The 15,858-nt window shown below is 53.7% G+C and overlaps 2 protein-coding genes across 2 annotated transcripts; one reads left to right on the forward strand and one right to left on the reverse strand.

Moving 5' to 3' along the window:
• Nucleotides 1-2,941: 2,941 nt before the first annotated feature.
• LOC134527008 (olfactory receptor 14J1-like) lies at nucleotides 2,942-3,862 on the reverse strand. The gene has a single exon (XM_063359355.1). The coding sequence runs from the start codon at nucleotides 3,860-3,862 to the stop codon at nucleotides 2,942-2,944; it is 921 nt and encodes a 306-aa protein (XP_063215425.1).
• A 10,737-nt stretch (nucleotides 3,863-14,599) lies between these two features.
• On the forward strand, nucleotides 14,600-15,520 carry LOC134507636 (olfactory receptor 14J1-like). The gene has a single exon (XM_063318430.1). The coding sequence runs from the start codon at nucleotides 14,600-14,602 to the stop codon at nucleotides 15,518-15,520; it is 921 nt and encodes a 306-aa protein (XP_063174500.1).
• Nucleotides 15,521-15,858: the final 338 nt, after the last annotated feature.

Raw genomic sequence — 15,858 nt, forward strand, 5'->3', positions numbered from 1 at the left:
AGATTGAAAGGGATCTTTGGAGATCGTCAAGTTCAATCCCCCTGCCCTAGAGGGAGTCAGCCAGAGCAGGTCCCTTAAGAAGATATCCAGGTTGGTTTTGTAGTGTCTCCACAACAGGACACTCCACAGCCTCTCAGGCTTTTTCCCTGTGCCAGGGTCATGTGCCCTTGATGCCGAAACCTGTTTTCTTGAGTTCAGTTGGAATTTCTTATTTTTCAGGATTGGGGCCTAAAGCATGTGCCTTGTGTGGGGACGGTGAGAGACATGGGCTTCTTCAACCTGGTGAACCTCCTCCAGCGAGGGTCACCATCCAAAAGGAATAACCTCACTCCAAGTATGGGAGAGAGATGGATGGGATATGACAGATATAAACACATGGAAGGATTTGGCTGAAGAGATTATCAGCCTGCTGAAAGACCAGGGCATTCTTCCAACTGCCTGAAGCTCAAAGCAGCACCTGGGGAGTTTAGAGGGATGTGGCTGAGCGAGGAGTAAGGGGATGGGAAACTGGAGAGCAATGGGAAGGCGGGCCCTGCTGCCCCATTAACGGTCCAATGGCCCCACCGTGCTGGAACCGCATGGGACAGGTGTGATCAAGGGTGGGGAGACATCTCCCTGGCAAAGTACCCCGGCAGCCCTCAGGGCTCTGTCCCCCTCAGCCCTCCTGTTTTGGTGGCCTCCCGCAGTGCCTGGGCCACAGATGGTCTGTGTCCCCTCAGTGCCAGCCCCTCTCCCCAGGCCAGCACAAGAGTCCTGCTCCAGGCACAGAGCAGCCTGCCCTGAGTCGGGGCCTAAAGAATGAGGTGTCTCCTTCCCATGGTTTCTTTCCTGCAGGCACAGAAATGCTCCCTTGCTCTTCTCCCTGGTCACCCTTTCTTCCCAGAGAGTCCTTCCCCAGGAGAGTGCATCCAGTCTGGCACCCTCTGCTCCCCACAGGGCCCTGAGCTGGAGGTGCTGCTCTGCAGAGGGAGGGGGCTGTGGTGCCCTGGGGCCATGGGGTGACCCTGCACTGGCCACACTGGTTGGGGTGAGGAGCAGACCCAGCCAGAAAGGGATCACTGCTGCTGAGCCCCCTTCCATATTTCCTCCTGGCTCAGCCAGAAAGGACCGGGCTGGGCAGGACCAAGGGGTGTCTCCAGTGGCACAAAGGGCAGGGGAGGGCTGCACTAGATCCAGCCCGTGGGGCTTTCCAAGAGGGTGTCCTGAACGACTCTCCAGTCTTCTGTCCCTTTGCCTGCTGGCTCCTCACAGCCTCTCCTGGCATTGCAGGGGCCTCGTTTGCCCATGGGCTCCACAGGTTTGTCCTTTCCTCAGGGACACATTCCCTTGGATGGTCACTCGTTTGATGAGGTGCCCCTCACTGCCCACCCGCACTCCCACACTGTCCCTGCAGATCCCCTGAGCTCTCTGGGCAGCTTCCAGTTCTTCTCCAGGATGAAATCTGGCATCAGCCCCACTGCAAGTGGGGCAGCACCACGCCCATATGTCAAAAACCAGTTGCTGTGTAGCGGACATGTTCAACCATGAAGAGAGGTCTCCATTCAGCCCTTGGTCTGAAAAATATTCCCATGAGACTCTGAGCCCATCGCCCTGAAACCCTCAAGAACCACAGAGGAGGGAAGTCCTTTTGAGGGAGCAGCTCCTTGGGTGTAATCCAGACACCAGCTTTGGAAGAGGGGTCCAGCCTTCTGACCCTGCCCTGAGGAGGCATTTTCATTATGATAAAGAGGTTCACATCACCTGCTGCTACCCACAGTCACAGGGATGGCACTGTAGAGACAACAGGACTGTCACCAGTGACACGAGGCCTTCGGGGGAACACAAAGGCAAGGGCACAGCAGGGCAGTGGGGATGTGAGGAGAGACCAGCACTGGAAAGGCCTCGTCCTGCTGCTGTCCTTGGCCATGGCCCCAGGGAAACAGCAGCCCCGACTCGCAGGCAGCAGAGACAGAGTGCCCAGCGAGGCAGGCAAGGGCAGACCCAAGGGTCTCCGGCGATGATCCTCCATGGGACAGATGGACATTTGCCTCCTGAACCCCTCTTGTATGCTGGGGCGGCTTGCCCAGCTGCAGAGGAGATGTGAAGAGATGGGAGCGGAGACGAATAATTTTCTGCTCCCTTCTTTATTGAGCTTATCTAAAAAGGCAGCCTGAATGGATATGTAGCTGAGGACTTTGGGTCAAGATAAAAACAGGCAGGAGGCCAAGAATAATAATACCACAGGAATAGAATAAATATGGAGAATAGAACAGGGAAAAAAAAAAAAAAAAGGAAAAACAAATACACAAGTGAACAAAATTAGTCCTGGCTTTTCCTGAGATACAGTGGGAACTCTAGCGGGATAAGGGGCATTTTATTAATCTGAAGTAGATCCTATGCCAGTAGTTTGCAAAGGGCACCCTTGAGATTTTGTGTCTTCATGCTGTAGATGAGGGGGTTCACTGCTGGAGGTACCACTGAGTACTGCACAGCCACCACCAGATCCAGGGATGTCCAGCAGATGGAGGGGGCCTCAGGTAGGCAAACATGTCAGTGCTGATAAACAGTGAGACCACGGCCAGAGGAGTGAAGTGCAATGAAAGTACTGGGATTCTTTCCCCTCCAGCTCTGCACACAGCCTCTGACCCTGCAGCTCCAGAGAATCCCCCAGAGAAAAGATTTTGAGCAAAAAAGTCATTAGAAGGTTCTAAATATACTTTAAGAGGACAAAGAAGAGAGAACAGAACCTAATTTTATGCAGCCTGTGGGTCTCATAAATTTGGATAGATGCATAATTAAAACCAGCAAAAATAACAACATTCTTTGTAGACAGCATTATAGAATGGGGAAAAAAAAAACTAACAAAAAAACGCCAACCCAAACCCAAACCTAACAAAAACTACAGATAATGGGCTTGGCCTGCAACAAATTACATTATGAGTGATTTTCATAAGCCAGAAAATCATCTGTTCATCAATTTCCAGAGGGCATCCTTGAGCTCCTGGTTCCTCATGCTGTAGATGAGGGGGTTCACTGCTGGAGGCACCACTGAGTACAGCACAGCCACCACCAGGTCGAGAACTGGGGAGGAGATGGAGGGGGGCTTCAGGTAGGCAAACACGGCAGTGCTGAGAAACAGGGAGACCACGGCCAGGTGAGGGAGGCACGTGGAAAAGGCTTTGTGCCGTCCCTGCTCAGAGGGGATCCTCAGCACGGCCCTGAAGATCTGCACATAGGACAGCACGATGAACACAAAACACACAAAAGTTAAAAAACAACCTAAGATAAGAAGCCCAACTTCCCTGAGGGAGTCTGAGTGTGAGCAGGAGAGCTTGAGGATCTGGGGGATTTCACAGAAGAACTGGTCCAGGGCATTGCCCTGGCAGAGGGGCAGGGAAAATGTATTGGCCGTGTGCAGGAGAGCATGGAGAAACCCACTGCCCCAGGCAGCTGCTGCCATGTGGACACAAGCTCTGCTGCCCAGGAGGGTCCCGTAGTGCAGGGGTTTGCAGATGGCAACGAAGCGGTCATAGGACATGACGGTGAGAAGATAAAACTCTGCTACAGCACATAAAAAGAAAAAAAAGACTTGTGCAACACATCCTGTGTAGGAAATGGCCTTGGTACCCAAGAGGGAATTGGCCATGGATTTGGGAAGAGTAGTAGAGATGGAGCCCAGGTCGAGGAGGGAGAGGTTGAGGAGGAAGAAGTACATGGGGGTGTGGAGGTGGTGGTCACAGGTGATGGTGGTGATGATGAGGCCATTGGCCAGGAGGGCAGCCAGGTAGATGCCCAGGAAGAGCCCGAAGTGCAAGAGCTGCAGCTCCCGTGTGTCTGCGAACGCCAGGAGGAGGAACTGGGTGATGGAGCTGCTGTTGGACATTTGCTCTTTCTTAGCATGGGGGCCTTGTCCAAAGGAGGAAAAAAACAGAAAAAAAATTAGGACAGACGCCTTATAGCAAAGACCAGTCTCCTTTTCTGTGTGTTTTTCATTTTCTACCACCACGTCCGGTAACTGTTCTTTTTAGGGGAAGAAATCCTCATTTTTATGACTGAAAATGTGGAAAATGTGGAGTCTTAAGACAGGACAGGACACAGGGCTCTAATCTCTGTGGTTTAGTGCAGAGTCAGGAGAGCTGCAGTGTCCATCAGGCTTTTTTCCATCTGCCCTGCGCTTCTGCTTGTGCTGCCTTGAAGATGACTTCACACACAAATTCCTCTTAAAAAACAAACCCAAACAAATAACTGAACTCATATGGGAACAGCGGAGCACTGTTTGAACGGACAAATATACAAATTCTTCTCTTTCCCAAACCAGAGTTAGAGCTGTGATGGAGAGAGCAGGACACAACCCCTCACAGAGACAATCAAAGGACTCTGCGAGGAGAGTGCCGACCCCCAAGGAAAGGCTCAGCCCTCCCTAGGATCCCACAGGAGAGCTCTGCCTTTCTGGGGGCAGCTGGCAAGCCCAGCAGGACAGGCAAAGCAGAGAGTCTGGGGTCCCGGAGACGAGGTGTTCTGAGGGGAGAGTCAGCTCATTGCCCAGCAGAGAATGCCCAGAAGACGTCTCCAGTGAAGGACCAACAGAGAGATGCCTGAACGCCCCCTCCCCAGTGCGTGTTGGCAGTTTCCCCCAGCCCTTGCCCATGTCTCTGCTGCCTGGAGCTGCCCCTGCCAGGAGCTGCTGCTCTGTGCCCACGTCTCCTCCCTGTCCCTGCTCCCACAGCCCATCCCACCCGCTGGGGGCTCAGCTCTGCCCTGCAGACCCCTCCTGGCAGCAGGGCACTGCCCAGGGCCATCTCCCTCTTTGTGGCTCCTCAGGAGGAGAGGAGAGAAAGCCTGATGCTGGAAGCAAAGGTGCTGCTGGTGCTGTGTGTAGGGAGAGGAGGGGCTGAAGGCACTTTGTGAGCTTTCTGGCAGATCTGCTGATCCCTCAGTGGACCAGTGACAGCTCCTTTCCCTCAGGAGACAGCTGAGAGCACAGACCCTGCAATGTCTTCATCTTCCAGGCAGCCCCTGCCTTGTCTTTCCTCTGTAAATGCTGCCTCTGCCAGTGCTCTGGGGGAGATCTGCAGCTGTGGGCAGCCCTGACCCACACAGCACACACTCGAAAAAGAGCCAAAGGACCCTGCCCTGAGGGGAGTCTCTCCTTTTCCCCACAGCTTCTCCCCACAGACGCTCGGGGGGGAACTCCTTGGGCAGGCTGAGAGCTGACCCTGGCAAGCAGCAGAGTCCCTGCCCCGGCACACAGAGCCCTGGGCTGCAGGGACCCTGCTCTCAAGGACAGCCCTGGGCACCCCTGCCTGCACACCCACCTGTCTTCAAAACCCTGCCACAGTCCCTCGCAGAAGGCAGCCCTCCTTCCTTGTCGCTGCCATGGTGCAGCAGGGCATCCCTGCTCGGAAGCACGGCCTCCTTCTCCACACCAGAGAAGCCAGGAGAGAACGAGCTCAGAACTCTCCTCCCACTCCCAGCTGCCTTTATCCTCTCTGTGCCTGGCTCCTCTCGGGTGCCTGCAGGCAGTGCCCTCAGCCCTGCTGCGCTTGGCAGAGGAGCTGCTCCTGGGCAGAGCTGTCTCTCTGCAGCGCTGCCCGCTTGCCATCAGCTCCCTCCATGCCAGGAGCCCAGCCCAGCTCAGCAGCAGAGGACCAGCCCAAGGCAGCCCTTTCTCTGCCCCCTCGGGGCTCCCTCCAGCTGTCCCTGGGGCTCCAAGGGAACCTGCTGGGAAACAGGATGAAGTCACCACTGATGTTCCCTCCCTCAGCTGGGCAGAGACACTTCTTTCCTGCAGCTGCATTTCTCAATTAGACAGATAGAAGTCCAAGAATACCTTTTCTGTTTCGTTCTTTAATAGGACACCCAGACAGTGCTGGGGAAGAATCTGCTTTAACTGTTCTGAGAAAAGCGATTCAGCCAAGTCAATGGAGGGTCCTCATCCTGGGCTTGGAGGCCTCTGGGCTAAAAGAGGAGCAGGCCACAAACCCAGTGGAGGTGGGATTCCTCTTGTCTCACTTCAGATGTGCCCCAAATAGGCTCCTGTATGTGAGCTCCTTGTCTCAGCTCCCTTGCTAAGGAATGGAGATGGAGGGCAGGAGTCAGATGTGCTGACACAGACACCTGGGGACACATTTGGTGCCAGAGGTGACCAAGATGCATGCTGGTCACCGCAAGCTCTAATGCAACAGTTCATAGAGACAGGGCAGTATCTGGGGGCATCTTCTTGGAGGCTGGTCAGAAAATATTTTGGCCAGCTTCGATGAGAGGAGACGACCACACATAGGACAAGTGAACCTGTAACTCTTCCTTATGGCCAGGGCAGCCCATGGAGGGATTCAGCTGACCAAATGGAGTCATGTGGCACAGGGAAAGACAAGTCTCTCTCATTGTGGTAATTGTCTTATGTGCCTAACTTTATTCAGGGCAGCTGAATCTTACTTAATTGACACATTCAGGCCTGTGGTGCTGTGGGAGGTGCCAGGGCTCTCCAGCACAACTGCACGCAGCTGACATGGACAGCACAGGTCCTGTACAGGAGCCCCGTCCCCATCCAGACTAGCTGTGGGACAGGCATCCCCCAGGGCATCTCAGAGAGAGACGCTGCCTTTGGGCCACTGACTGAATCCCACCACTGCAGTGACGCAAGGGCTGTCCCTTCTCTTTACGGTAGATGCCGGGCAGGGCATGAATACCAAGCACATCACACCAGGGTCTCCACACGTGTTCCTTCACTCTCACACTCTGCTGGTTCTTCTCTCCTCCAGAGTTTAACCATCCCCTTGATGATACAGTCATGGATCAGGCCAATGATTTTCACCGTGGACCTCAATCACAGGATTTCCACACTCAAGGACATTGTCAACATCATCTCTTCCTTCCTGAGATCAGCTTCCCCTCCAGCACAGGCCCTCAGGGCTGCAGAGACACAACAGACAGCAAAGCCCTCTCCTGCTCAGACTGACTGCTGAGCTCTGTTTCTCTCTGGCCCATCGGAAAGCAGGGTTTGATCCCTTTGAGAGGACCTAATTTCTTCTTCACATGACTATCTGCCATCCACTCCAGCTCGGAAGCAAAGCCTTTGCGCACTTGAGGTCTTGGGGCCTTGGAAGCAGGTTTCCCTTTGGCAAATCTACTCTCACCCCAATTGTGCCACAGCTGAGGTGCCGCAGCCCAGACATGGAGAAACAGGAAAGTGATGGGGAAGCTCCATAGACAAAAGGAAACGTGCAAGAGGTGGATGCAAGGATTAAAATAAAAAGGAGGAATTCAGAAATTCAGTTGGAGTTAGAAAGGCAGAGCTCACGCAGTGCTAGAACACGTGCAAGGGAGTTCAAAGGCACAAGGATGAGCTGTTCCTCCTACAGGAACGGTTGAAGGAGAAACAAAGATATTGTGTTGCCACTGTTGAATTTGCTAAATGTAGGTGGGGATAGGTGTGAGGTACTCTTGGCCGCAGTCTTCACCACCAAGGTCTCCCAGTTCCATGTGCCTAAGGGGCAGAACCCCACATGAACTCCAGAAGTGGATGGTGATCAAATCAGGGGCTACCGAGGTAAGGTCAACCTTTAGTAGTCCAATGGCCCAGATGGGATGAATCCAAGGATGTTGAGAGACCAGGCTGATGTAGGTGTGGATAGGTGTGAGGTACTCTTGGCCTCAGTCTTCACCACCAAGGTGAAGAACACCATGTGAAATCCAGCAGTGATTGGTCAAACCTTGGTAGCCCATTGGACCTGACAGGATAAAGCCAAGGATGTTGAGAGACCAGGCTGATGTCAGAGCAGGGCTGCTCTGATCCGTTTTAGAAGGCCATCATGACTGGAGGAAGCCACAAGCAAATCTTGCATACATCTCAAAAGAGGCAAGGCCTGAAGGAGAAGTGATTGTCCTGCTCTGCTCAGCACCTTTTACACCACACCCTGCCCAGTGACAGTGAGACAAGGGCAAACAGGAACCAGCTCACTGGAGGGACACTGAGGTGGTAACGCTTCCATTATCCCTCAAGTGTTTGTGTGAGTTCCCTAAGAATATCAGTTACTACTACAGCAACGGAAACATTCCTCTGCCGAAATATAGATGTCTGCACTGGAGCAGTCCACGTCTGTGGTAGCCCCTCCGGCCAACGCCAATGACGTGAGTAATTGCAATATAGAGCATGGCACCCAAGTCCACAAGGATCTGAAGTGGTTCAGATGAAGGGTGGTCTTGCAAAGGTCATCCGTTGTGAACCCAGGTGGCATGGACACTGCTGGTTTCCCTCTCTGGAGAGTGGCAGAGGTTGGATCCCCTTCTCAGGACAGACTCCTCACCAGGAAGGCACAGGCAGGGGGGAGCTCACCCGGTCCTTACTGACACTTCACTCGGCACCCGTTTGGATACATTTGGTGCTTTTCTGTTACTCCTCTTTCTGCAGAGATGGTCATAAAAAGCCAACCATGCCCAAAGAGATGATCAACAAGGCCCTGTTATGTCCCGGAAAGCTCACCACGCGCTCTGGAGAACGTGAGGAACACCATAAAAAGCACCTGGAAGATCCAAAATGCTCAAGGCCTCTTCTGAAGACTGAGTGGCTGTGAGCAGCAGTGATTGGCCGTGTGGGAGAGAGAATTGGGGGATGTCGGTGAGAAACAAGGGGATAGCCGATGGCTGTAGCGAATCCTTAAAACCATGTCTAAAACCAGCAATGGAAAAGGGCTGATGTCCGTGTTTGGAGGATGAGGAAGAGGATTGTCCTGGGAAGATGGCAGGGAGGAAGGCCCCTCCTGTGCAAACCAGGGATGAGAACAGCTGTTTCCAGCTTGTGTGCATGCCTCAGCCTGGCAAATGGGGAATGCCCACGGCTTGGGGTAGCCGTGCCCAAGGAGCTGACCTTGCTTGCCCAGGGAGAGAGCAGTGTAGGGGCAGCAGTGAGGGACTTAAAGGCAGAAAGAAGGAAGGAAGTATCAGGGGGTGTCATGCAACAGTGAGCTAAGTTGAGTTTTGATCCTGAGGCAGAAGAAGAAGGGGGATGTGCTGTTTGGTGCTGGGATGTGGAGCTACATACGGGATTCCAGGAACTCTGGGGCTTGGAAATCTTGCGCAATAAGTGAGCATTAGCAAGGCTTTGGAAGAAACGGGATGGGTTGTGGGGAGCTCACAGGCACTGGCAAATCCTCAGAAACCCACAGCTTGGTGTTGGAAGCAAGGGAGCAGACCCAGGCACAGGAGAGTGTAGCTGTGTTTTGGGGATGGCCAAGGGCCTTGGTGGGGCTTTGACACCCCAAGAGAACGGAGACCCTTGTCTGCTCAGCTGTGGCTTCTGTCTCATCCACTGAGCTCAATGAGAGGACACCAAGTCCTTACAGCTCCAGCGCCTTGTTGCCTCCTCACCCACCCTCCACAGAGCCTGGGAGGTTCCTACTGCTGACCTGCACCTGGCACCTCATCACTGCCACATCACCCAAACAGAGCCCAGAGCATCTCAAGAGGCAACGGACATCCCTCCCCAGGGGATGGGCGTCCAGGCTTGGCCATCGTGTTTGGTGAAGTACATCAAGGCCTTTCACAGTGATTTCCACATTTAAATTTCTTCCCGGCCCATGTATCTCCGACTTCCTGCTTCACCACACAACAGGGACAGGAACTTTGTCTGCTCCTTCCCTCCATGGTCTCTGCAGTGAGGGACTTCAGCAGGGTCTGATAACACCCTCAGAAACCTGGAGGTTAGCTGCTTTTACTTCTCAAGAGGACTAGTCAATCTTTCAGGATCTGCACTTCAGGAACTCGGCACCAGAGCGCTCATTACCACAAAAAACACACGAAGGCGCCAAGTCTGGGCATAAGTTTCCTTTAGTCTTCAGCTCTTCTCTGTCTCATTAGAGAGATTTCAGGAGTGCAGTCAAAATGAAAAGATGTCCAAGCAAAGAGGCCAAGTCAATTTAACGCTTGATTTTGAAGAGCCAGTTCTGCATCAATCCCAACACATTTGGGTAACAGAAATGTCTTCGGGAAGAGTCTGCCCCATCTAGACCCATGTGGATGGACTGGCACAGCCACCCCCAGCAGGCGGAATCCCCATCTCCTAGGCTGAGGCACGCAGTCAACATGCAAACCTCTGCAGTGCCCACTTGTTACAGGCCTCCAGGCAGAGTGTGACTCATTCCACATGACCCTCTGAGCCTCTGTCAGCTCATTGTGCTTCCTCTACCCATCCCTGCAACTCTCAAGCCTCTGGGAGCTTTGGCTTTGGCATCCTCCCGACATCCTGGGGCCAGGTTTCTAAATGCCTCCTCTGCAGCTTCCCCGCCTTCCACCTCCTGTGTGCTGCCTTTGTGCCCTGCAGCCCAGTCCGTTCATACCAGCAGCCTCCTGAGATGTTTCTCTTCATGGTATTCCAAGACATCATTCCTGTGCTTGGAGGAGGCTGTGCTGTAATGCCTATATGATTTCCCGAGCTCCTTCACCCTTCAAAGCTGCTTGCCATGGCACCGCTTGTATCAGTCCCCCGAGTACATCAAAGTCTTCTCCTCTGGAGCCACCCACGTGTGTTCCTCTGCTGGCCTTCCTCACTCCTCTTTGGCCTCTGGGACCCTGCTATTTCCTGGTCACTCCAGCAAGGCTGACACTAATTTTTACATCCCTGAACAGCGCTTCCTTGTTGGCCAGGACCAGGTCTAGGTGAGCATCGCCCTTCCTGGCCCACCAGGCAGCTCTGCTAAGAAGTCGTCTCATGATGCTCCAGGCTGCTGGCGCCTTGTTTCTCTGCCTGGCCAGTGAATGCCTGGGCAATTACTGTTCCCCACAGGAATCTCCTCATTTACCTGGAGACTTCTTCACATTCCTGTTTAAGACTTGTTCTGCCTACTGTGCCTGATCAAGTAGTTTATAACTGCCAAGACAGTGTCACCCTTACTGGCTTCTCCTCCCATCCTCACTCACACAAGCTACTCACCCTATTGCCCATCTCATAGAGGAGCTCCATAGATCTGAGCTGCTCCTTCACACAGGCGGCATCCCCCCATCCTCATCCTCCCTGCCTCTCCCTCCAGCAGAGCCCGTGTCCTTCCATTGCAGCACCACAGCTCAGCAAGCTGTGCCACCACATCTCACTGAATCCAAAATCATCACAGGGCTGGGACAAGACACGGGGATCCTCCTGGAAGGGCACAATTGGGCGGCAGCAGCTCAGCTGTGGCACCAGGGTGGAGCGCAGACTCCTCACAGGGAAACCTGAGCACCGATCCTGACCAGAACAACCATTGTCCATCGAGCAGTTTGTGCTGGGCTGGGCTGTGCTGCACGTACAGCGTGGCCTTCACACCCGTGCTGTGCTGCACAGGTCCCTTGGCTGCAGGACAACCTCAGCAGCATGTTGTCACACAAGAGCCCGCAGACAGGTCCCACTCTCTGCCGGATATTGTAGAGGTGGTGAATAGTGTTGTTCCCTGTAAGAAAATCCTACAGTAGCTTGAAAGAGAAAAACAGGAGACTGTCTTCTGTGGGTGGGGTCTGCATGGTGTGCTGTGTTCAGTTCAAAGGCCCATTTAATGCACACATCCTGGAGTTCCCACCATCTAAAAAGACATAGGATTGCCCCTGGGATACTCTCCGTACAGTGCTAGACCACATGAACAGCGTTTCAAAACATACATTATGAAGTGGGAGTGCCTTTCTTACTGGGGTCATAACAGACCAACACTTCCTAGTGAAAAATCACTCTCTCAGCACCCCTGGATGCAAACCTCTGGACCCGTGGACTGGTAAGGCTGTAGTTTGCCCCAGTAACCCTTGGCTTGATCCCCATCCACTGCTGGTTGATCTACTCCAGAGTCCTGCCTCAAAGCACCAAGGCCTGGGAGACCTCGCTGCTGGTAACTGAGGCAAGGAGGACATTGAATATCTCAGATCTAGTCCTACTCCTACTAAATTTGACAGTGGTCCTACATTATTCCCTTTTCTTCGTTTAACTGTTCCTGAATTACCTAAAGCTCATCTCGGTGCCCTGGAATTCCTATTTGAGTTTCAGTTGAGCTTTGATATGGACCACTGCTGGATCTGGAGGATGCTGCCCTTGAGGACAAGATGTATCCAGGGACACTGTGAAAATTATTGGTGTTTGCGTTGATTGTATCATCAGGGCAGTGAGTAAAGATCCCCGTGTGACGTGCTCCATGTCCATGCAAAGCCTGCAGCTGTTGTGTGGAGAAGGGACAGCCCTCGCCTCTCTGATGACACCGGATGACTGACGCCTCTGACTGAAGGCACCAGTGAAGGGAACAGACACCCAGCTGCACTCTCTGCGATGCCATTAGAGGCACTGGAGATCTGGTAAATTGAGCTGATGGAAAAGAGAGAGACCAAGCTCTCCCTGTGGCCCAGGACGGCAGTTGTACATAGGAATTCCTCTAAAAACTGCCATGAACACAAAGAGGAGAAGATTCTTGTGGCCCTTGTTTAGGCATCAGCTGTCATTTCACTTGGCCAAAGGGCTTTCCCACCAGGCTCATTCAGGATCCCTGAGACGATGCCCTGTCTCTATGAACGGCTCCAGCAGAGCTTGCAGTTATCTAATAATAAGAGCAAAAAAGGTGATATTTTGATGTAACTTTGAGAGGAGAATTAAAAGTTCTGGAAAGAAGTGTCTCTGCCCAGCTGAGGGAGGGAACATGAGTGGTGACTTCATCCTGTTTCCCAGCAGGTTCCCCTGGAGCCCCAGGGACAGCTGGAGGGAGCCCCGAGGGGGCAGAGAAAGGGCTGCCTTGGGCTGGTCCTCTGCTGCTGAGCTGGGCTGGGCTCCTGGCATGGAGGGAGCTGATGGCAAGCGGGCAGCGCTGCAGAGAGACAGCTCTGCCCAGGAGCAGCTCCTCTGCCAAGCGCAGCAGGGCTGAGGGCACTGCCTGCAGGCACCCGAGAGGAGCCAGGCACAGAGAGGATAAAGGCAGCTGGGAGTGGGAGGAGAGTTCTGAGCTCGTTCTCGGGGAAATCTTCACGCCTGTTGACACAGTCAGTCTCTGGCTGTGGGGCAATGCAGGGGGGTCTCCTGGAGGGATGTTCTAGGGCTGGCTGAGAGGAGCTGTCAGGATGGTTCTCCTGGCTTCTCTGGTGTGGAGAAGGAGGCCGTGCTTCCGAGCAGGGATGCCCTGCTGCACCATGGCAGCGACAAGGAAGGAGGGCTGCCTTCTGCGAGGGACTGTGGCAGGGTTTTGAAGACAGGTGGGTGTGCAGACAGGGGTGCCCAGGGCTGTCCTTGACAGCAGGGTCCCTGCAGCCCAGGGCTCTGTGTGCCGGGGCAGGGACTCTGCTGCTTGCCAGGGTCAGCTCTCAGCCTGCCCAAGGAGTTCCCCCCCGAGCGTCTGTGGGGAGAAGCTGTGGGGAAAAGGAGAGACTCCCCTCAGGGCAGGGTCCTTTGGCTCTTTTTCGAGTGTGTGCTGTGTGGGTCAGGGCTGCCCACAGCTGCAGATCTCCCCCAGAGCACTGGCAGAGGCAGCATTTACAGAGGAAAGACAAGGCAGGGGCTGCCTGGAAGATGAAGACATTGCAGGGTCTGTGCTCTCAGCTGTCTCCTGAGGGAAAGGAGCCGTCACTGTTCCACTGAGGGATCAGCAGGTCTGCCAGAAAGCTCACAAAGTGCCTTCAGCCCCTCCTCTCCCTACACACAGCACCAGCAGCACCTTTGCTTCCAGCATCAGGCTTTCTCTCCTCTCCTCCTGAGGAGCCACAAAGAGGGAGATGGCCCTGGGCAGTGCCCTGCTGCCAGGAGGGGTCTGCAGGGCAGAGCTGAGCCCCCAGCGGGTGGGATGGGCTGTGGGAGCAGGGACAGGGAGGAGACGTGGGCACAGAGCAGCAGCTCCTGGCAGGGGCAGCTCCAGGCAGCAGAGACATGGGCAAGGGCTGGGGGAAACTGCCAACACGCACTGGGGAGGGGGCGTTCAGGCATCTCTCTGTTGGTCCTTCACTGGAGACGTCTTCTGGGCATTCTCTGCTGGGCAATGAGCTGACTCTCCCCTCAGAACATCTCATTTCTTGGACCCCAGACTCTCTGCTTTGCCTGTCCTGCTGGGCTTGCCAGCTGCCCCCAGAAAGGCAGAGCTCTCCTGTGGGATCCTAGGGAGGGCTGAGCCTTTCCTTGGGGGTCGGCACTCTCCTCGCAGAGTCCTTTGATTGTCTCTGTGAGGGGTTGTGTCCTGCTCTCTCCATCACAGCTCTAACTCTGGTTTGGGAAAGAGAAGAATTTGTATATTTGTCCGTTCAAACAGTGCTCCGCTGTTCCCATATGAGTTCAGTTATTTGTTTGGGTTTGTTTTTTAAGAGGAATTTGTGTGTGAAGTCATCTTCAAGGCAGCACAAGCAGAAGCGCAGGGCAGATGGAAAAAAGCCTGATGGACACTGCAGCTCTCCTGACTCTGCACTAAACCACAGAGATTAGAGCCCTGTGTCCTGTCCTGTCTTAAGACTCCACATTTTCCACATTTTCAGTCATAAAAATGAGGATTTCTTCCCCTAAAAAGAACAGTTACCGGACGTGGTGGTAGAAAATGAAAAACACACAGAAAAGGAGACTGGTCTTTGCTATAAGGCGTCTGTCCTAATTTTTTTTCTGTTTTTTTCCTCCTTTGGACAAGGCCCCCATGCTAAGAAAGAGCAAATGTCCAACAGCAGCTCCATCACCCAGTTCCTCCTCCTGGCGTTCGCAGACACACGGGAGCTGCAGCTCTTGCACTTCGGGCTCTTCCTGGGCATCTACCTGGCTGCCCTCCTGGCCAACGGCCTCATCATCACCGCCATCGCCTGTGACCACCGCCTCCACACCCCCATGCACTTCTTCTTCCTCAACCTCTCCCTCCTTGACCTGGGCTCCATCTCCACCACTGTTCCCAAATCCATGGCCAGTTCCCTCTGGGACACCAGGGCCATCTCCTACTGGGGATGTGCTGCACAGGTTTTTTCTTTCTTATTCAGTGCTGCAGCAGAGTTTTATCTTCTCACCGTCATGTCCTATGACCGCTACGTTGCCATCTGCAAACCCCTGCACTACGGGACCCTCCTGGGCAGCAGAGCTTGTGTCCACATGGCAGCAGCTGCCTGGGGCAGTGGGTTTCTCAATGCTCTCCTGCACACGGCCAATACATTTTCCCTACCCCTCTGCCAGGGCAATGCCCTGGACCAGTTCTTCTGTGAAATCCCCCAGATCCTCAAGCTCTCCTGCTCACACTCAGACTCCCTCAGGGAAGTTGGGCTTGTTGTCGTTAGTGTCTGTTTAGCATTTGGTTGTTTTGTGTTCATCGTGCTGTCCTATGTGCAGATCTTCAGGGCCGTGCTGAGGATCCCCTCTGAGCAGGGACGGCACAAAGCCTTTTCCACGTGCCTCCCTCACCTGGCCGTGGTCTCCCTGTTTCTCAGCACTGCCGCATTTGCCTACCTCAAGCCCCCCTCCACCTCTTCCCATGTTCTAGACCTGGTGGTGGCTGTGCTGTACTCCGTGGTGCCTCCAGCACTGAACCCCCTCATCTACAGCATGAGGAACCAGGAGCTCAAGGATGCCCTGTGGAAACTGATGACCAGATGATTTTCAGAAGCAATAAACTTCTTCGGTCTTGTTTTGGAAACCACTCAGAATGTAACTTGTTACAGGGCAAGTCCTTCTTCTGTAGCTTGTGTTAGTTTCGGTTTGAGTTTGTGATTTTGGCATTGGTTTTCTTTGTATAATGCTGTCCACAAAGAAGTGTCATCATTTTTGCTGTTTGTAATTATGCATCTCTCTTAATTCGTGAATCCCACAGACATTGTAAAAGAGGACCAGTGCTCTCTGTGTCCTTTAACAAAAGAAAGAATCTTCTAGCGACTTGTTTGCCCCAGATCCTTCCTTTGGGACCTGCTCTGGAGCTGCAGGGCTGTGCCTGTGAG

The sequence above is a fragment of the Chroicocephalus ridibundus genome, chromosome 25 (genome assembly GCF_963924245.1).
Source record: "Chroicocephalus ridibundus chromosome 25, bChrRid1.1, whole genome shotgun sequence".
Lineage (NCBI taxonomy): Eukaryota > Metazoa > Chordata > Aves > Charadriiformes > Laridae > Chroicocephalus > Chroicocephalus ridibundus.

Excerpts from the sequence above, each read along its gene's own strand:
- LOC134507636 (XM_063318430.1), top strand. The coding sequence starts at position 14,600 with ATGTCCAACAGCAGCTCCATCACCCAGTTCCTCCTCCTGGCGTTCGCA.
- LOC134527008 (XM_063359355.1), bottom strand. The coding sequence starts at position 3,862 with ATGTCCAACAGCAGCTCCATCACCCAGTTCCTCCTCCTGGCGTTCGCA.